This window comes from Plutella xylostella, chromosome 19 (genome assembly GCF_932276165.1).
Source record: "Plutella xylostella chromosome 19, ilPluXylo3.1, whole genome shotgun sequence".
Taxonomy (NCBI): Eukaryota; Metazoa; Arthropoda; class Insecta; order Lepidoptera; family Plutellidae; genus Plutella; species Plutella xylostella.
Window position 1 is genome coordinate 7,844,336 of NC_063999.1, and position 19,100 is coordinate 7,863,435.

At 38.3% G+C, this 19,100-nt stretch overlaps 4 protein-coding genes and 2 non-coding genes across 11 annotated transcripts in view; 2 read left to right on the forward strand and 4 right to left on the reverse strand.

Annotated features, from left to right (window-relative positions):
* The first annotated feature begins 87 nt into the window (after positions 1-87).
* On the forward strand, positions 88-1,667 carry LOC105387951 (DET1- and DDB1-associated protein 1). Its single transcript, XM_011558762.3, has 4 exons — positions 88-248; positions 373-511; positions 623-684; positions 895-1,667. The coding sequence occupies exons 1-4, from the start codon at positions 246-248 to the stop codon at positions 994-996; spliced, it is 306 nt and encodes a 101-aa protein (XP_011557064.1). The 5' UTR covers positions 88-245; the 3' UTR covers positions 997-1,667.
* A 68-nt stretch (positions 1,668-1,735) lies between these two features.
* LOC105387950 (inactive selenide, water dikinase-like protein) lies at positions 1,736-3,484 on the reverse strand. Its single transcript, XM_011558761.3, has one exon. The coding sequence runs from the start codon at positions 3,368-3,370 to the stop codon at positions 2,165-2,167; it is 1,206 nt and encodes a 401-aa protein (XP_011557063.1). The 5' UTR covers positions 3,371-3,484; the 3' UTR covers positions 1,736-2,164.
* Positions 3,485-4,275: 791 nt separating this feature from the next.
* On the forward strand, positions 4,276-14,534 carry LOC105387962 (dystrophin-1). The gene is made up of 11 exons (XM_048627724.1): positions 4,276-4,484; positions 4,667-4,803; positions 5,017-5,218; positions 6,526-6,757; positions 6,842-7,003; positions 7,244-7,375; positions 8,631-8,899; positions 10,574-10,700; positions 11,051-11,378; positions 11,906-12,085; positions 14,338-14,534. Exons 1-11 carry the CDS (start codon positions 4,426-4,428, stop codon positions 14,457-14,459), a joined length of 1,950 nt encoding a protein of 649 aa, XP_048483681.1. The 5' UTR covers positions 4,276-4,425; the 3' UTR covers positions 14,460-14,534.
* On the reverse strand, positions 7,495-7,576 carry Trnas-aga. The gene has a single exon. It is a non-coding gene; the product is annotated as a tRNA-Ser (tRNA).
* Positions 8,162-8,243, reverse strand: Trnas-aga. Its single transcript has one exon. It is a non-coding gene; the product is annotated as a tRNA-Ser (tRNA).
* Positions 14,535-17,095: 2,561 nt separating the features above from the next.
* The window catches only part of LOC105387961 (hillarin), a 52,208-nt gene continuing 50,203 nt past the window's right edge, over positions 17,096-19,100 (reverse strand). For all 6 annotated transcript variants that reach the window (XM_038105853.2, XM_038105855.2, XM_038105851.2 and 3 more), the window contains exons 13-15: positions 18,540-18,653; positions 18,041-18,218; positions 17,096-17,542 (exon numbers count right to left, since the gene is read on the reverse strand). In XM_038105853.2, the coding sequence (XP_037961781.1) occupies positions 17,406-17,542; positions 18,041-18,218; positions 18,540-18,653 (429 nt within the window). In that variant the 3' untranslated portion in view covers positions 17,096-17,405. The remainder of the gene's footprint in view (positions 17,543-18,040; positions 18,219-18,539; positions 18,654-19,100) is intronic.

Here is a 19,100-nt window from a genome sequence, read left to right on the forward strand (position 1 = left end):
ACTTAAACATTTTCATATTTTAGAATTAGTCATTTGTTCAGTTATTGTTCTGGATAAAAGCAGCCACAGATCCAATTTTAGAGCTGTCAAGCCCAAGCTGTGTTGCTGTGATGCTGTCATTGTCATCTGGTGGTGTATATCTGGAAATTTCATGTTTAATTATTTTATTTACTCTTCAATGCTAGTTTATTGCAAACTCTTAGTGATTTAAGACGAAGCCTGTTATTCTTAAAAATATAGTGACAATGGTAAGTTCAGCACCTATTGATTTAAGTGCCGCAAAAGCACATTTATCGAACCATTAACTTGGGCATGGAGTCCATGTCTTATTAACCAATAGTACTTTCTTACGTATTTTATTTCGTTTTGCAGTCTGTTGTCGAGTTTCTTAAGGATTTACCATCGTACGATGAGCAAAACTTCACATTATTCAACACAGATCATGGGATAAGAAATTGTTCGAAACGGCCCTCTATCTATCTTCCTACAAAAGAGATACCTTCAGAACAAAGTAAGATTATTATAAGTACTTTAGTTGCGCTTGGATAAGTTAGCTTATATTGACCTATAAATTTAATTTGTATCAATGTAATACAAGTCTAATTAATTCTTTTTTTTTCAGTTATTGTAACAGAAAAGACTAATATTTTACTAAGATACTTACATCAACAATGGGAAAAGAAGGTACTTTTTATACTTTCAGATTATTATTTTAGTAATATGAGTCAAATTTTTGAAAAGTTATTGAGATCAATTAATTCACCTGGAGAAGATTAGTTAGGTACTTTGTTATTTCCAAATTAACTATGTTAAGTGTTCAGCAACAAGGCAATCTACTGTTCTAAACACATATCTCTCACTCTACATACTTACTGTTTTTTTTTCAATTTCCAGAACAATAACTCTCCCAAAAAGCGTGATCAGAGTCATGTCGAGCAGAATGGTGACGAGGCAAGACCTCGCAAACGACCTTGTATCAACTCCCCTGTCAACTGATGCCCTGGCCCCCATGTGTGTGATCAAGTTACTATAGATTGTGTTGAGTTGTGAACAGTATGGGAAAATAACACAAATTTTAGATACATACAAACAGTCTTTTGTATTATTATTACTGAACATTTCATTGAAATGTATTATTTACAGCATTCACACACTATTTAGACCATATTGGTCAGCACTGAGGTGCTTAATTTTTCCGGTTTATAGGAATTGTATAAGCAACTCACTTTGCTTAGTATTTTTGTATCAGAAATGTAGTTACACATTTACTTTAAAATTTGCATGGTCTTTCTTGGTCTCTTCTATGGTAATTTTCTGTGCCATTACAATTAGATGTGAATCTAAAAGTATTGTAAGTTAAGGTCCTTCTATCTTATCCTAGAATATCTTGTTTGTTTAAAGTACCTTTGTAATTTGTACTTAGTAATTTCAGTTTTTCATTCCATATTAAATTGAAGTTGTAAGTTAAATTAGTCATAAGATTTGCAGAAAAATATCCAGCTATTACTATATTGGCATTATGCATAAATCGCAATATAAATGTGTTCCCTAAGTGCTTCAATATGATAAGATTATTTCAGAACTTTACTGTTAACTTACTACTGAAATTGGTAATGGTAAATTAGAATAACCCTTTATTTATGATTATATTCACTTATGAAAAATAACGAATGATCTATCATTTTTATCCTATAAATAAAACTAAACCATATAGGAAATGAATAAAACACACAAAGACTGAAAAATAACTTTATTCTAATAATTATACTTATCTCACAATTCACAGAAATGTCCCCAAGAACAAGCTGCAAACAAATGTTAGGTTTCAGTAGTTACCTAATGGAATTATCTTAAATTTCAATAGTGATATTCTTACCTAAAATATAAACACCAAATTAGTCACTAGATCATGTTCTAAAAGCTTAGTTACAATGATGCTTGAATAAATTGTCTTCTCTTAATCTGCAAAACTGTTACTGTAGTTTAACACAATACAAATCTGTCTTAAAATTAAAGAAATGCTAACATAAGTATGTAATCAAGTTGTACATAAGTATAGTCTATGTAACAATTTACTCTTTGAAATAAAATCATTGATATACATTCCTATCATCCTGAAGTCAAACAAACAAATGATATGAAAACTATTTTCATAAGTGGCAGTTTAATCCTTTGCTGGAACTTCAATGACTCGGGGCTTGTCAATAATGCGGGCAGTACGGTTGCCCTTCTCCACAATCCCAATGATCCAGGCTTGGTACCCCTCCTGCTTCTCAATGTCTTTGCAGTAAGCAGCAGCTTGTTCTCGGGGCAAGCAGATGAGCAATCCTCCAGAGGTCTCTGGGGCGTGACCTTGCAAGAGCTGGAACATGTTGCCACAGGCCTTGGCTACAGCAGCCATCTTGGCAATCACAGGCAAGTTATGAATAACAAAAGATACTTCATTCTTTTGGTGAGAAGCCAGGTTCTGAGCATGTCCCAGCAGTCCAAATCCAGTGACATCAGTAGATCCGTGGGCATTGTACTTGTGCATAAGCCTGGCAGCTATGCGGTTCAGTCGGCTCATAGAGTCCATGGCTCTATGGTAAGCTTTACGGACATCTTCTTCAGACACCACAAGCTTGATGCGATTCCAGCGTTCAGGTTGGTCCAACCACTGGTGAGCATTCACAGCTACCTGGGTTCCTAGGGGTTTGGTAAGCACAAGGACATCTCCCATTACAGCATTATCAGGAACAATGTATTCATTGGGCTGGCAGATGGTTGTAGCCACTCCTCCAATAGTGCACCACGGGTTGATGACAGTTTGACCTCCAGTCACTGAAGTGCCCGCTTCCAGAGCTGAATCCTTGAACCCGCGCATTATGAGGGGAATGACGACGTCTCGCTCCTTTTCAGTCATCTTAGTGGAAACGCCGAGCAACATTAGCATATTGTCGCACTCGGTGACTCCCATTGCATACAAATCACTCAGCACGTTGGCACACGCTATCTTCCCCATCATGTAGGGGTCATCCACTAAGGGGTAAAAAAAGTCAGTTGTTTGCACCAAACATAGGCCGCCGTGGCGAAGCGGCGTCACCGAACAATCCAAGCCGATGCCGATGCGCGGGATCGCCACATGCATAAACTGGTCCTGCTCCTGAGAGTAGTCCTGCTGCAGGGATTCCACAAGTTTTCCCAACACATCTTGCGGTACTTTGCAGCTTCTTCCTTTTAGATCGGCAAACCGCGTCAGTCGAAAGCTTGCCTCCAAATCGTGAGCCACAGGGTCGAATGGCCGACGAAGAGCCAACGCGTTGGGGTTACCGGCCATCTCTAATTGTGCAGCAGCCAAGCTATCTTGAGCTACACTAGACTGATACGACATATTACACGTAAACACAACAATAAGACAACTTTCTTGGTGGTATTTCTGGGTAAAATTTTGCTATCCTACACGCCGCCAAAGTGACGCTTCCAAAATGGCGTCTCCTTTACAAAGAGGAAATGACAGCGAGAACTATATTTGTATACTGTTCTCCGATTGGTCACTAAAATTTTTCAGAATTTAAACTTTTTTTCTGATTGGCTAAAACTATTTGATTTTAGAATTTTTGCAAAGGAAACAAATTTTATGAGAAACAACGTTTCGTTTTCTAGAAAAAGTTTCCAAGGGACGTTTGTTAATCCGTCTTCTGAGATTTTGCAAATAGGTACAGTAAAAAATAATGTAAAATCGCCCGTTGCCGTTATTATTTATTATTTCCCAGCATGGCTGTTGCACAAACACATTAGTACTTATTACTTCCATGCACAAAACCCATCCAACAAATGAATAGCGTTCCGTTTCTTAATTAATAATCTCTCGGAAGTCTCGGACTTGCTGCAAGTGCTTACATTTTTGTAGTTTTGCACCGTTTGGCGTAAGTAGAGAGCCTATCACTTTTTTTGATAAATACCCTAGAAGACTGGTGATGTTACTCATGACTCATGAGTGTCATGACTGGGGTGTCGATATAAGCCAGGTCTCCGGTGACCACATTCACCACTACCATCTCGCGGTGAAGCGTAGGCGCCCTGGTAATCACTAAAGCATTATAAAAAGAGGTAAGTAATTCCACCAGCCGCATACTGCGACCCAGACACGGTTATTATTACTTTATTTATGTGTTTAAGTTTGGACAATGTTTTTTGTAATCTCAGAATAAGTTTAGATAGTTTTGTTTCCATAGGCTATAGTATCTGATTCACAGACTAGACAGTATTTTGTCTGACGGCGAACACAGAACCACTATGATATTTTTTTGAATATTTCATGGCGGTTGCATCGTCAAGTTGTTTTGATTGGATTAAATTAAATTAATTTAGTTTATTAAAGAAAATACCTACCCACTACGCGTATTTAACAAATAATGCTGTAAAAGGAAATACCAAATAATAAATATGGATTCTAATGATTGGAAAAAAGTGGAAAATGAAGCCGGATATCCAATTTATGTGAGGTAAGTTACTTTCACTTAATTTTTACACAGTTTTCACTATTAATTTAAATTTATTCATACAAGACCCTAATAAAAACATAAATACCTACACCGTGTTTATTTCTTTTTTATTCTTTATCCTCAATTCATTAAAATTACAAGTACAATATGAACAGCTAACATTTAAAATTATATTTTTTTAGTGTGGCTTCTGGTGTCCAACAATATAACCATCCACAGTTTGAGAGCATTATAGACAGTCTCAAGCAATATCAGGGCATCAAGGACAACCTTTACCGCATCGCTTGCAAAGTACATGCTCTGCAGAAACAATTACGAGGTAAGTTCACCCAAAGGATGTGATTGTTTATAAGGATAAGGCCACCTATTGAGTAATATCCACTGTATAAGTTGTTAATTGTGTTCTGGTTAATCAATAAATTAGTATTTCATTCTAAGTTATACACAGATACCCTGGTTAAAAGGTCCCGCTGATATTACTTAAAAGCTCTCCTACCATTCACTAATATGGAATCATAACATATCCTTCCAGTACCACCAGTTCGCATAACATCAGGAGTGTTTGCGAGGCACCAGCTCAGCCTGTCAGAGAGCAGTCTCTCCCTGGACGCTACAGAGCTGGAGGCGGTGCTTGCAGACATATACTTTGCTGCGGAGAAGGAGGGCTTATTCACTGGAGATATTGATCTTGCTGTGGATCTCGTCATTAATTTAATGCTCAATGTTTATGATAGGTGAGATTTATTTTTTATTAATGTAGTTGGGTAGCTATGGAACATTCCATAATAATTAAATAATCTTTTTTTAGGGTTCCGTAGCCAAAATGGCAAAAACGGAACCCTTATAGTTTCGTCATGTCCGTCTGTCCGTCTGTCACAGCCGATTTACTCGGAAACTATAAGTACTACAGTGATGAAATTTGATGGGAATATGTGTTGTATGAACCGCTACAAAAATATGACACTAAATAGTAAAAAAAAGAATTGGGGGTGGGGCCCCCCATACATGTAACTGAGGGATGAAATTTTTTTTTTCGATGTACATACCCGTGTGGGGTATCAATGGAAAGGTCTTTTAAAATGATATAAAGTTTTCTAAAAAACATTTTTCTTAAAGTGAACGGTTTTTGAGATATCAGCTCTCAAAGTCGTAAAAAGTATGTCCCCCCCCCCTCTATTTTTATAACTACGGGGTATAAAATTCTAAAAAAAATAGAGGTGATGCATGCTAATTAACTCTTTCAACGATTTTTGGTTTGATCAAAGTATCTCTTATAGTTTTTGAGATAGGTTGATTTAACTGTAATTTTGCTGCTACGGAACCCTTTGTGCGCGAGCCCGACTCGCACTTGGCCGGTTTTTTTTTAGTTCACACCTTATGCTTTCCCTTGAATAGGTTTCTCAGTGAAGTGGGATACACTTTCCAAAATAAATTCAAAATTCTGATAAATTGGACCATAATAATAATTGAGGAACAGGAACTTTATCCAAAATCTGAGAACATTGAGACTCCCAAACCCTAGTAGTGTTTGGTGCATTCATGCAGACTTGTCTATATGGATTTATCACAGAGTTGTGAATATTTATAAGCTTTCATTGCTGTTTATCTAACTAGCAACAACATTCATAGTAAATTTTGTTTACATATCAGGTTTCAATCAGCTATTTTATGATACAAAATGATACGTTATACAAGAACAGCTCTTAATCACACCATATTTAAAGACTAATTCATTTATTCATTATTGATTGACTTTCTCTCATCTCTAACACGCAAGTGTAATTTATGGGGATTATGAACCAAATCTTGGTAAGACATTTAATTATTCATGAGTATAAAATGTGGCTTATAGAAAAGAAAGAGATAGACCGTAGTACTTATTGTGTTTTTGAAAAATGCCATTTGAATCTTTTGAAAATATCATCACAAACAATGAAATGCCCTTTTAAAAAGATAAAACAAAACTGATAAATATTTTTTTTTAGTACTTATAGGATGCGTTTTGTAAATATTTTTTACTGAAAAATAATGCTCATTTCAGAGACCGAAAAGAACCTATTCGAGTGCTCGCAGCCAAGAGCTTACTAATAATTCTGAGTGAAGAGTCCTGTGCAGACAAATGGCTAGCTCTGGCCAACTGTGCGGCAGACCACAACGGATGCGTGTCTCCGAAGAGGCTCGGGCTACTGCTGGGGTGTGCCACCTCACTGTGCAATTATCTGGGTGATGACTGGAATACTGTGGACGCTGATGTTGAAGCATGTTTTGCTAGGGTAAGAATTGGCTCTTGTATTTTATACAAATAAATATTGTGAAATGCATAATGTTAACAATTAACATTGCTCCTCCAATCCCAGAGCTCCGGTATGCTGGGCCTGACGTCCCGCTTCGTCGCTGATTGGGCGGCGGCAAACTGCGCGAGCGCTCGTTGGCTGGCCGTGGTGCAGCGGCTGCAGCATAGCCGCGTGCAAGCCACTATTGGCGAAATGTGCTCCGCTTGCCGGAAACCTGTTATACAGGTATGTCTGTTTTGAATTTTAGATGATTATTTTCTCTACGTATAAAATTTTTGATATTGACTGGTCAGATAGATCTTTCATCGATATTCATCCATACATTTTGGTCAAAACTAGACCATATGTAAGAACAGCGGTTCTATAATAAAAAATTACAGGTAATACCATAAGGTAGAACAAAAAAACGAACGATCTCAATTCAATTCAACCTACCCTACTTATATTTTTGTTTTTGTATTCCAGATGCTAACATTCAAATGCGCAAAGTGCAAAGATGTGTATTTGTGTGAAAAATGCTACTTATACGATGTGGACCTGTCTGCTATTAATGGACACAAGAAGACACACACTGTTGACGAAATTTTAAGTACAGAGGTGAGTACAAAAAATAATCACATGTTCCTAACATGCACACTTTGGTGTCACCAGTTGTAGGTATATCCAAGAAACATAACTACTAAATTTTAAAATATCACGTTGGACTAAAAATAATTCGCAGTCGGTAGGATTCGAACCTACGCTCCCAGAGGGAATCTGATTTCTAGTCAGACGCCTTAACCGCTCGGCCACGACTGCCGTGTGAAAGCTCAGCGTATTTACATGTTTGATTCAAAAGAGAAAGGTAGGTAGGTATATAACGTAGTATTTGCCTCGCTAAATTGTTGATACAGTTGTTTATCTATTAATTCATAGATTGATTACACACGTTATTTCAGAATTACAAGTATTATCTAACCTTCTTTTATCGAATACTAATGCACTAAGTTTGTATTGATAGCAAAATGTTTAATCACAGTAATAACAAGTAATAGATAGTGAGGATGACATAATAATGATTAGAAGTTCCGATATTAATTAAGTCCCGATATTAATTAAGTCCCGATAATAATATGTTTTGGCGTAATCGTGGTTGTACAAAATTAAAACATTACCAGTGGTAAAGTGAGAAGTTTTTCGTGCTCCCTAACCACCTTCACCGATGGGGATATCATGGTAGTCAGAAGGTATCCGGAGCTCTTTTCTAGTAGGTAGGTAGTTACATATAGTCCCAAGTTTCTGCATCTCCAAATAGGTAACATTGAGTGTCTGCCTAAGTAAAAAAGTAGGTTCATAGGAAAGAGCTACAGCAGAGCTACAGATAAGTCTAAAATAAAAATAGTTCGCAGTCGGTAGGATTCGAACCTACGCTCCCAGAGGGAATCTGATTTCTAGTCAGACGCCTTAACCGCTCGGCCACGACTGCCGTGTGAAAGCTCAGCGTATTTACATGTGTGATTCAATTCAAAGAGAAAGGTCATTTTGGTGGTGAAATACCATTGACACAGTTGCTAGCAATTATACTGCAACACCGGTTTGATATCTATATTAATGGATGTTATCTACATCTTGGTATTTTTAGGTTTATGGTGAATTATCTAGGATTTTGAATTGCCCTTTACCTGTAGGCAGTAAAATGTAAATAGGTTTATCAATATAATGAATGAATTTAATAAATACTTGCATTCAAAATCAAGTAAACGCCTATATTTGAAGTCGCATCTGATTCTGTCTATAATATTCTAGAGTGCACAATGTAAATTGTGAACCTAATCTGGTAAAAAAAACATAGGTATCTTTTCATATTCCACAGGCACAGCCATCAGAATGCCTAAGCTTCATGAAAGGGATGCGACGATTCTTTTTCTGCACGAAAACGAAGAAGAAAAAGACGATAAAGAGTAGCTCTAAGAAATCTACCAGTACGGAGAAAGGGACAGAGAATACAGCTTGTGATAAGAAGAAGAAGGATGGGCGACCGGCCATATTCACGTCCACTGTCGGCAAAGCGTCGGGGAATAATAAGAATAATCCGACGGTTATGCTGCAGGATATTATTGCTCAGCTGGAAAGTCAACATAAGTGAGTAATTTTTATTTACTTACATACGCGTTTGCGTCGACCATAATTTTTGATTATTGTAAACAGCTCGTCGTAATCGTCCGTCGATATACATAGGCCGGGTACACTACATAATTCCGAATTACTTTTTTACGAATATGAAAATAACGATTTTTAAAATTTCGAATTTCATAGTTCCGAATAATTCACAATCCCGAATTTTAAGTTTCCGAATAACGAAAATCACGAATAGTTTATAAACGAAATTTCAAACAACATATTTATTAAAATGATGAAAGTCAATTTTCCGAATATTATTATTTCGATGTTTCAAAAGTACGATTATTATTATATCGAATTATTTAAATTACGAATCCCGAAGTTTTAATATTCCGAAAATACAAATTCCCGAATGTTTCTTAGTTAACAAGAAATGGTTATCTATTATGAATAATGCAGCATAATGCGTATAAAAACAATATTTTTTAAGCTATATTATGTGAAACGCTCCGCTCCGCTTCGCTGCGCTCCGCTTTGTTTTTCGATATCAATGTGCACCTAACACGCTTCTCCTCGCTTTGCTCGTCGTCGCACCTATCTTTAGGTTTAAGTCCTAAGGTTTTTAAGTTTAAACACCATAAAAATCCTAGCAATTGTTTTGCTCTATATTTGAAACGCTCCGCTCCGCTTCGCTGCGCTCCGCTTTGTTTTTCGATATCTATGTGCACCTAACACGCTCCTCCTCGCTTTGCTCGTCGTCGCACCTATCTTTAGGTTTAGGTCCTAAGGTTTTTAAGTTTAAACACCATAAAAATCCTAGCAATTGTTTTGCTCTATATTTGAAACGCTCCGCTCCGCTTCGCTGCGCTCCGCTTTGTTTTTCGATATCAATGTGCACCTAACACGCTCCTCCTCGCTTTGCTCGTCGTCGCACCTATCTTTAGGTTTAGGTCCTAAGGTTTTTAAGTTTATACACCATAAAAATCCTAACAATTGTTTTGCTCTATATTTGAAACGCTCCGCTCCGCTTCGCTGCGCTCCGCTTTGTTTTTCGATATCTATGTGCACCTAACACGCTCCTCCTCGCTTTGCTCGTCGTCGCACCTATCTTTTGGTTTTGGTTCTAAAGTTTTAAAGACGTTTATGTTTTTTTGTCAAAATCACGAATTATCATATTTCCGATCGGGATTTGACTTTTTCGTGATTATAATAAATCGGTATTTTATTTTTCGTATATTAAAGTAATCGTATTTTTTTACATTCGTATATTTAACAATCGTAATAACAATATTCGTGATTATAATATTCGAAATTATAATTTTCGTGATAATTATAATTCGGTATTTTAAAAAATCGGTATTGCAATATTTCGTAAATTACATATTCGGGGTTATCAAATTCGGAAAAAAGTTTTTCGGAATATTTGGGTGTTCCCACATAGGCCTCTCCAAACGCAACAATACTCAATACTCGGCCTGCCTCATCCAGCCATTAGTTTACTAAGGTCATGTCGGCGGAGTCGGCGAGTAGGAATCCCACACTAATTTGGATTTACTCATCAATTATTTTTATTTATTATGTATGAATTTATAGGTACTTTAACAGTCACTTAATAAATGTAAAGTTATTTTTTTTTGTCCTGGCTATATTACCTCGGACCCACTGGAACTATTTTTAAAATTTGATTCTTTCCAGAGTATGGAAAAACCTGACGGAGCAGCTACAATCATCAGGCCAAGAGGACAAGGAGGCGCTGAAGACACAAGTGGACGCGCAGTGGAGCCACATCACCACGCAGATCAACCGGCTCAAGCTGCTGCAGGTCGGTGCTGTCTGTTTATACAGGATGTTGCAAAATGTGTAGTAGTTGTAAAACTAAAGTTCTTAGGAATGAGCCTCTGCGTCACCAATTTTCGGGGTTACTATTCTACTTTTGCAACGTCATGTATGCTGCAACCTACCTGTTTAGACAATCAATACGTAGGGTGGAATCTTATTAGTGGCGGTTCTATAATGAAAGTTGCTTAGTAAAAAAAGCTCAGCCGAAGCTGTATTTTTTACATTTCATCCAGTAACACACAATAAGTCCTTCGTTTCTATTGATACTGTATTTCTACTATGCTGCAAAAACTACAAAAACAAAATGATACTGACCAAAATTTTTTTCCCCAGGAAAACATAGCTCTAACATCACCGTCAGAAACCACAGAACAGCCGAACGAAAAACCCGATCGCATCCAAGCCTTCGACCTATTCAGCCCAATCGCGGCCGTAGACGAAGAGAAGCAATCAAGAATCACAGATAACCCTAAAACCCAGCCCAGAGTGCTGAGTCTAGATTCTGGAAACTTCTCTGTAGTGTCCAAACAGACGAGCGATAGAGAAGAGTCGAACAACTTGTTGACGGTCACCAGTGATGGGTTGAAGCCGGTGGCATCGCATGCGACGTCTGATAGCATCTCGACCGTGTCTATGAATGATATTAGTAATTGGTATAATGGTGAGATTGTTTTATTTTTTTGGATTGATTTTGTTGAGGTGATAAGTGACTGTAGGATAGTCGATGGAAGCTTTCTTTCGATACTAGTGTAGTGTAGTTACAAGAGGTATTGTACCTTCTAGTTTCCCTCGAGGGCCGGAGTTATTTTTCAACCCTGCACCTTACTTTTGTTTTATACTCATACAATTTTATTTCACTTTCATGCTGCCCGTATAGGTTACACGGTTTAAAATGATATGTAAGTAAGCGGTCATTTGTTAATTTTGTTATACACTCACATTACTAGCATATTACATTTTAAACCATCAACCATTCAACCTGTAGGACATGGCATGGGCCTTCCTATAATACACCTGGCTTGCCAGGAACATTTTGTAACCCAAACATTCAACATCCAAAATCCGTCAACAATCATCCCCGGCCGGAAATCAAACTCGGAATTCTCGGCACATTCAGAGTTTCTAACCAATGCTTCCTAATACTAATCCTTTCGTATTTAATCTCAAAAAGCTTTTCACTACTTTCAGAAACCCACCACAAGCCCGCCGACTTCCCGTCGCATTCCCTCTGCATATCGGAACAGAAGTTCGACTCAGACTTACGGGCGGTGGCGAGCAGCAACGACAAGATGCGCGAGCTCAACCACGACCTGGACGCCGTGCTGGACCGCCTGCACGCCGCGCTCGCGAGGAACATCACTGTGGACGGTGTGTAGCTAGCATAACCGACCACCATAGATACTAGAATAGCCCGCACAACCAACGACCATAGACACTAGAGATCATGTTTGTATACCAAAATGGCGACCATCTGCGCGTGCGCACAGAATGGTTGCACAGAAGATTTGTAGCGTGTCATTTCCGCAATGGACAAATAGTGGTCGTGCGGCTTAGAGCACACCAATGGCGACGATGCGTGGTTTAGATAATTACTACATGACCAATGGCGTTACGTAGTTTTGACACATTCCACCCGCGCCTTTAAAAGCGTCTGGATTCTATTGTAGCTGACAGTGGTTCTAGAATAAATGCAGAGCATATGCGCTTTGGGAGAGGCATATTATGTCCAGCAGTGGGTGGCTATTCCCGATACTAGTGTTGCCCAAATTCAGTCTTGGTCTTGCAGTCTTGGTCTTGTTCTTGCGTTTTTGCAAGACCAAGACCAAGAACAAGACCGCGTATTTTTAGCAAGACCAAGACCAAGACTGACCGTGCAAGACTTGAGCAAGAACAAGACATAGCCTGCAAGACTCTTGCGTCTTGCAGAGCGCTATTTCACTGAGTAGTTAGGTGTAACAGTTCGGTGTATAGGTAAGTACGCTTAGGAATTCTATGAGATGCAAAAAACTGTATCAAAGAAAATGAAAAACTGGACCTATGCGCATTACGACTAATACCATAAACATAGCGAATAAAAAAATATCTATTAAAATCAAAAAGTAAACTTTAATAAATAGTAATAGACTAATAGGTAATTGCAAGACTTGCAAGACTCTTGCTGCAAGACCAAGACCAAGACCAAGACTGAGAGCGCAAGACCAAGACCAAGACCAAGACCAGGTGTATTGGCGCAAGACCAAGACCAGGTGTAATGGCGCAAGACCAAGACCAAGACTGGCTAAGTCTCGTCTTGTTCTTGCATTTGGGCAACACTACCCGATACGAAGTTCGACTCAGACCTACGGGCTGTGGCGAGCAGCAACGACAAGATGCGCGAGCTCAACCACGACCTGGACGCCGTGCTGGCCCGCCTGCACGCCGCGCGACCCAGGAACATCACTGTGGACGGTGAGACACTTGTTGCTAGCATAACTGATGGCTATAGGTACCTACTAGAATAGTCCGTACAACCGACGACCATAGACACTGGATAGCATGTTTGACGGATATAACCACTAGAATAGCCTGCATAACCGACGAGCTAATAATAGACACTAGAGATAATGTTGGTAAATCAAAATGGCGGCCTTCTGCTCGTGCGCACTGAATGATTGCACAGAAGATTCGAAGCGGGTCATTACTGCATTAGACGAATACTTAGTGGTCGAGCGGCAATCGACGCCAACAGCAACGGGCGGAGCCGCGGCCACAAATTAAATACATTTGTTTTTACTACCGTAGAGCGGTGGTAGCTCAGTCGGGTAAGCGCCCGCTTCTCACGCAAGAGATGCGGGTTCGAATCCCGGCGCTGACATGTACCAATGAGTTCTTTTAACTTAAGTACAGTGTATACCATCGCTCTTACGGTGAAGGAAAACATCGTGAGGAAACCTGCATATCTAGATTTAGCACATCAATCTAGATATGTGAACCCACCAACCCGCAGTGGACCAGCATGGTGGGTAATGGTCCAAGCTTAGGAAGGCAGTTTAGACCTTGGGGATATGCACAAAGGTTCCACTCGAGAGAGCCAGGTGCAGGTACTTACACCCCCACAGAGAATAGAATAGAATAGAATAGAACTACCGTACCGCCACCGCACCGTCTAACTTAGCTAATGCGTGGGAGACTGTTTTTAAGTCCTTTTGGAGGTGGTGAAATGAGTCGAAACTGCGCGAAGCCATTGAAGCATTACGCTATGCCGCTGAGCCGCTAACGGTCTATTGCTACGAACCGAACCGACCGAATCCTCTCTTCATAAGATTAAATGCAATATGCAAGATAACCGTCTTTGATGAGCTACTAAGCGGATTAAGCCATTAGCACACCGCGCACGTGCAAATAAGCAGAGGTTTCGATTCGATTGCTCTTTTAGACTGTCAAAATTACTCAATGCGCCATGTGCTTGGGCACTAATAATCATCACGACCCATCACGTCCCCACTGCTAGGGCATGGGTCTCCATCCAATGAAGAAAGGGTTTTAGGCCTAGTCCACCACGCTGGCCTAGTGCGGGATGGTGGACAACTAGTTGGCACTAATAATAATCCCTTTAAAAATTGTCTTCTTTCTCCTTCCAGACTCGTGCTTCGACAACAGCCAGCTCCGCGAGACGGCCACGGAGATGGAGGGGCTGCTCGGCTCGCTCATACGCGGCGTCGAGCAGCGAGCCACCCTCAACCACAACAAGGGAATGGTGTGAGTCTGTAGACTGCATGGTAAAGAGGCATCGAAGTAGAAAAAATGGCGGACGGAATCTCACTAACTAAAAAATGAGGCACAAAAGTCGGTGACACGTGAGTGTGTGGGTGTAGGTGCGATGTAATTGGTTAATGGCGGCGAACTGACTTACTTTGAGTGTGTGTGTGTGTGTGTCGGGATCGTCGTAATAACGAAAGCGACTTACAAAGGGTGCTTCAGTTTTTAGTTAGTTAGCTTCCTTCCGCCTTTTTTTTACTTTGATGAGACAACTTTATATCTGCAGAAGGCTCAACAGTTCATTTTTACAATGCCATACTAAAAGATTTGACAGTGAAAAAGAGATATCTGACACGCAATATGTCTGTAGATATAAATAGACCTTAAACTAGAGTCCAGAGGGTCTAACCATACATGAGTCACAAACGTGCGGACGATGTTATCGGACCTCTCGCTCGTACTCAAAGGCATATCCGAATATAAGTGACATGACATTAATTGACTAGACGTCGATTTATTTTTAACGATCTGTAATGGCCGTGAATCTCATTCTAGCCAGATAACAAGCTATAGAATAGCACTAGAATATTTCTTATGTGTATATCTGTGTTCAATAGTTTAAGTTTCCGACATTCCCTTGTTAAATTAAGTGTTATTTGTAAGTACTTTGTGCCGTCCAACCATTGTGGTGCTCAAATAACGAAATGATCTAATTATAATGATCTGATTAAGTAGAAAAATACGTTTAGAAAAGTAACATGCCATATATTTAATATTTTTTATACATTATATTGCCGTGTTTATAAAAATAAATTCTATAATTATAAATTAAACATGTAACTATAACTTAGGCTAACTAAACTAAGTTAGAACTTAGTGGAGTGTTATTAAATAAATTGCTTTATTTCATTGTCTTGTGCGCTTAAAAAAATAATAAAATATAAATAATAAAATAGAGCAATCTATTTTTGAGCGTACATGCTGTATGAGGGTAGATATAAATATAATTGTGTTAGTTTTTATATGAACACTGATGGTGATGTTTAGGTCGTAAGACAGAACGGCGAATGACAATTGTACATCATATATCTTCATCAAAATATCTCCCAATTTTAAGCTATAATTTCTAACACCATTTGAAGGTACATTGACTATTTTCATGTGATAAAGAGAGTTTGTGAACTTATAAAAGCTACTTAATTTAAACCTATCGTAATGTTCAATGTTTATACAACATTTATATAAAAATATATATATCTAAAAAGCAATTAGATTGCTGCACAACCGGTATCGGAGTATAATTCAATTTATAATTTCTTATGACTATTAAAACAAATTGTCAAAATTATAATTTACAATAATTGACTTTAAAATTTAAGGATAACGTGAATTTTAATAAATGGTTTTGTATATTTATAAATGGACGGATTTTTATTTTAAAATCTAAAACAAACCTAAATTACTTTAAGCTATAATATCTACAAAATGGTGTATATCAGAATACGCACTAAAGGGGAATTATAAAACGAGCGAACAAAAAAAAACTTTGCGACTGACGATGACATACTGTTTTAATAACTTGAGCGGTATGAATTTTAGTAAGCGAAAAATTAACTAAACTGACGACGAATATTGATTTATAATAAAATCCAAAACGAGCTTACAAAAAGTGGATTATGATAAATCCATTTCAGATATTAAAATTTTATCCGAGCGACTTAATTACTAAGTGAGCGACTGGAAATACAGAGAGGGCAACTTCAATATTAAGATAGATTCGATTTTTCTAAGTGAGGTTATACCTACTTAGCGAACTACTAAAGTTCACTGAGCAAAGCTTTATTAATGATTATTGGTTACTGATATTCAATTTGAGGGCTTAGGTATGTTTTTTTATTTTGATACGCTTCTTTTTGCTTTGCTTTACAACGAAAATGCTACAGATTTAAAATTTAAACTATACTATAAGTTTAGTCATATAAGTTCTTTTGTTTTATTTGTTGTTTCCTTGTGTATTTTTGGTGTGTGGTGCTGGTCACCGAATAAATATTTTTTATCTTTTTTATCTTACCCTGACTACTGAGCCGATGGTCCCGGGTTCGATTGCCCGGCTGGGGCAGATATTTGTTTAAATACAGATACTTGTTCTCGGGTCTTGGATGTGCCCGTAAAATGGCAATAGGCCCGCCCCCTATTACATTGGGACTAACATAACGCTCTGGCGAAAAGTGGGTGCAGCAATGCACCTCTGCCTACCCCGCAAGGGAGTACATTAGTACAAGGCGTGAGTGTATGTTTTTTATACTCTGCTCATTAGTGTATTTTTCAAAGTGGTTTTTGTATTCGAAACACTTCATTTAAGATAAAATGCCGCTCAGTATAAAAAATACATTTGCCAAATATTGAAAAAAATGCAGGACGTAACGTTGACACTCAAACAAATATTAGGTCGCTCAAATATTATGAAGCTGCTCATTTTGTATTTTAAGTAACTCAAATTAATGTTTGTAAGTTGCTGTTCTGTTGATTTCTCGTCACTCGCAGTCAGTCGCTCACTTAGTAATTCTATAACCCAAATTAATTAATTTTGACACTTAGAACTGTAATTTACAGTCACTCGTTTTATTGCTACCCCTTTCAAAATATATTATAATGTTTATAAACATTCTAACAACACATTAAATTGTCCTTCTAGACTTGTATATTCTTCGTTGTGCGTCGTAACGACATTTAAACCAGTCCAAACAAGCAGTTACATATTCTGTGCTTGTTAGTCAATCTTCATATATTTATCAAACTTATTTACCATCTCCACCAAAAGGTGTTACTTTTGTATCTTTCGCGTTAATTGCCAATCCATAATATATCTTAATCCCAATATTATCATACAACATACATTTTCGGAGCATCTCGCCAATTAAATGCAACTCTAAATCTGTTCGAATAAACCTCAATTTCTCTTGCTACTGTTGATAAGATATTTGCAGCAGTGGGTTAGAAGATGCTTCTCTTTCTCGGTGGATCCGTTTTGGTGTATCGCCGTAGGGCCTCCTCTTTCACGAGTGTAGATATCGAGACCGTATTGACCTGCAAATAAAATATTTTATTAATTAATTTATTTATTTAATAACTTAAAACCTATCATTACAGCTACTCCAATGCGATAGGCAAGCAAACAGTTTTTAGTTAAAATTAAACCCTATATCTTATTATTTATAAAATAACACAGCACGTATGAACAATTCCTATATGTGATTTATTTCACCCAGAAGAATATATTGGTTACTTTTAGGGCAGATGAGGTTCTTTGCAAGCTCAGAGAAAAATGTTTTGGCACTCCCTATCAAAAAGTCAGTCGCTCTAAATTGTATGGCTTGAAGGAGCGACCGCCTCTATTTTAGTAAATCGTTACTTATACACAATGGCTTGGAATTTCGTTTGACGAACGCCTCAAATATAATTTCAGCCTTATAATTCTATATTTAACGTCTTGAGAGCCAATGGAACCATTGGTACCTCGTATCACGTGCCTACATATACAATAATGCGTAGTCGGCATTCAATGTGTTAATCAAGAGTTCCTACCTTCCTCCGGGAACGTGATATAGAACGTGACAATATCATCAGACACGTTTTGCTGCACGTATTTGGAGAGTCTCTTCTCTTCGACCCCGTTCTTGTGCAGTGTGGCCATGAAGTCGGCGAGCGGCCGCGACATTCGGAACTGGATCTCGAGCTCGCGCCCCGCGAACACCAGCGCCTCCTGTTGGGGGGAAGTGAAAAGATTTGTTGAATGAAAGTAGCTTTCTCGGGCGTGAGTAAGAATATGAGGTCTTGAATTCTGACTTGTTGAAGTACAGTCAGATTCATAAGCAGATATTTCGAATTGATAAGGGAAATTAAAATATTGGCAGCACTATTGCGTATCGTCGATAGCCCGATAAGCCTTTCAGGTGCTTGCAAGTCCTTTGAAACTTTTAGAAGCAATGATGTGGGGTCAGAGCCATATAGACTGCTACCACCCCCCATTGTCCAATCAAAACACTACTTGTAAATCGAATTGTCGAATTTGAACGTTATTTACCTGATGAGTGATGGGCACGAGTCCAAAGAGGCGAGTGGCCTTAGTGGGTCCCCACTCGCCGCTCGCGCAGTCTGGAAGTGGCACCATCACTGTCTGGAGCTCTGCACAGCAAATCTGTAACAAATGTTATAATAAAGGATTAAAAACAATTCTACTAAACGTGGGCTTCACATGCAACAGCAGTCGTAATATTTGGTGCTGCTAAAATTTGCGATTAGTGCAGGAATCTACCGTAGTAGGCAGACCATTTGAAAAATGACAGCAAGGGTCACCTAACTGATTTGGTATGTATTCGAGAAGCTTCACATAATTATTATCGTCCTCACATAAGCTCGCTAAACATATTTGTACCTCTTCTTTGCCAAAATGATAATCTAAAACGACTTCTATACCAGTCCATAATGGACAATGGACATTATATCTTACGGTGAACAATAACAGTAACGCTGAGTTGCAGAAAGGAACAGTAAACTAATGTCGGAATTAAATATATGTCTGTCTCTTTCTGTCCGTATACTGTCAAAGCAAGGCAGCTATACATTTAAGGTCGGCATTAGCTTT

Bases quoted from the DNA above. Each gene is read 5' to 3' on its own strand.
- LOC105387951 (XM_011558762.3), top strand. The intron at 512-622 runs GTAAGATTATTA...TTTTTTTTTCAG, and splicing joins AGAGATACCTTCAGAACAAA to TTATTGTAACAGAAAAGACT. The intron at 685-894 runs GTACTTTTTATA...TTCAATTTCCAG, and splicing joins ATCAACAATGGGAAAAGAAG to AACAATAACTCTCCCAAAAA.
- LOC105387950 (XM_011558761.3), bottom strand. From the start codon at position 3,370: ATGTCGTATCAGTCTAGTGTAGCTCAAGATAGCTTGGCTGCTGCACAA.
- LOC105387962 (XM_048627724.1), top strand. From the start codon at position 4,426: ATGGATTCTAATGATTGGAAAAAAGTGGAAAATGAAGCCGGATATCCA. The intron at 8,900-10,573 runs GTGAGTAATTTT...GATTCTTTCCAG, and splicing joins CAGCTGGAAAGTCAACATAA to AGTATGGAAAAACCTGACGG. The intron at 10,701-11,050 runs GTCGGTGCTGTC...TTTTTTCCCCAG, and splicing joins ACCGGCTCAAGCTGCTGCAG to GAAAACATAGCTCTAACATC.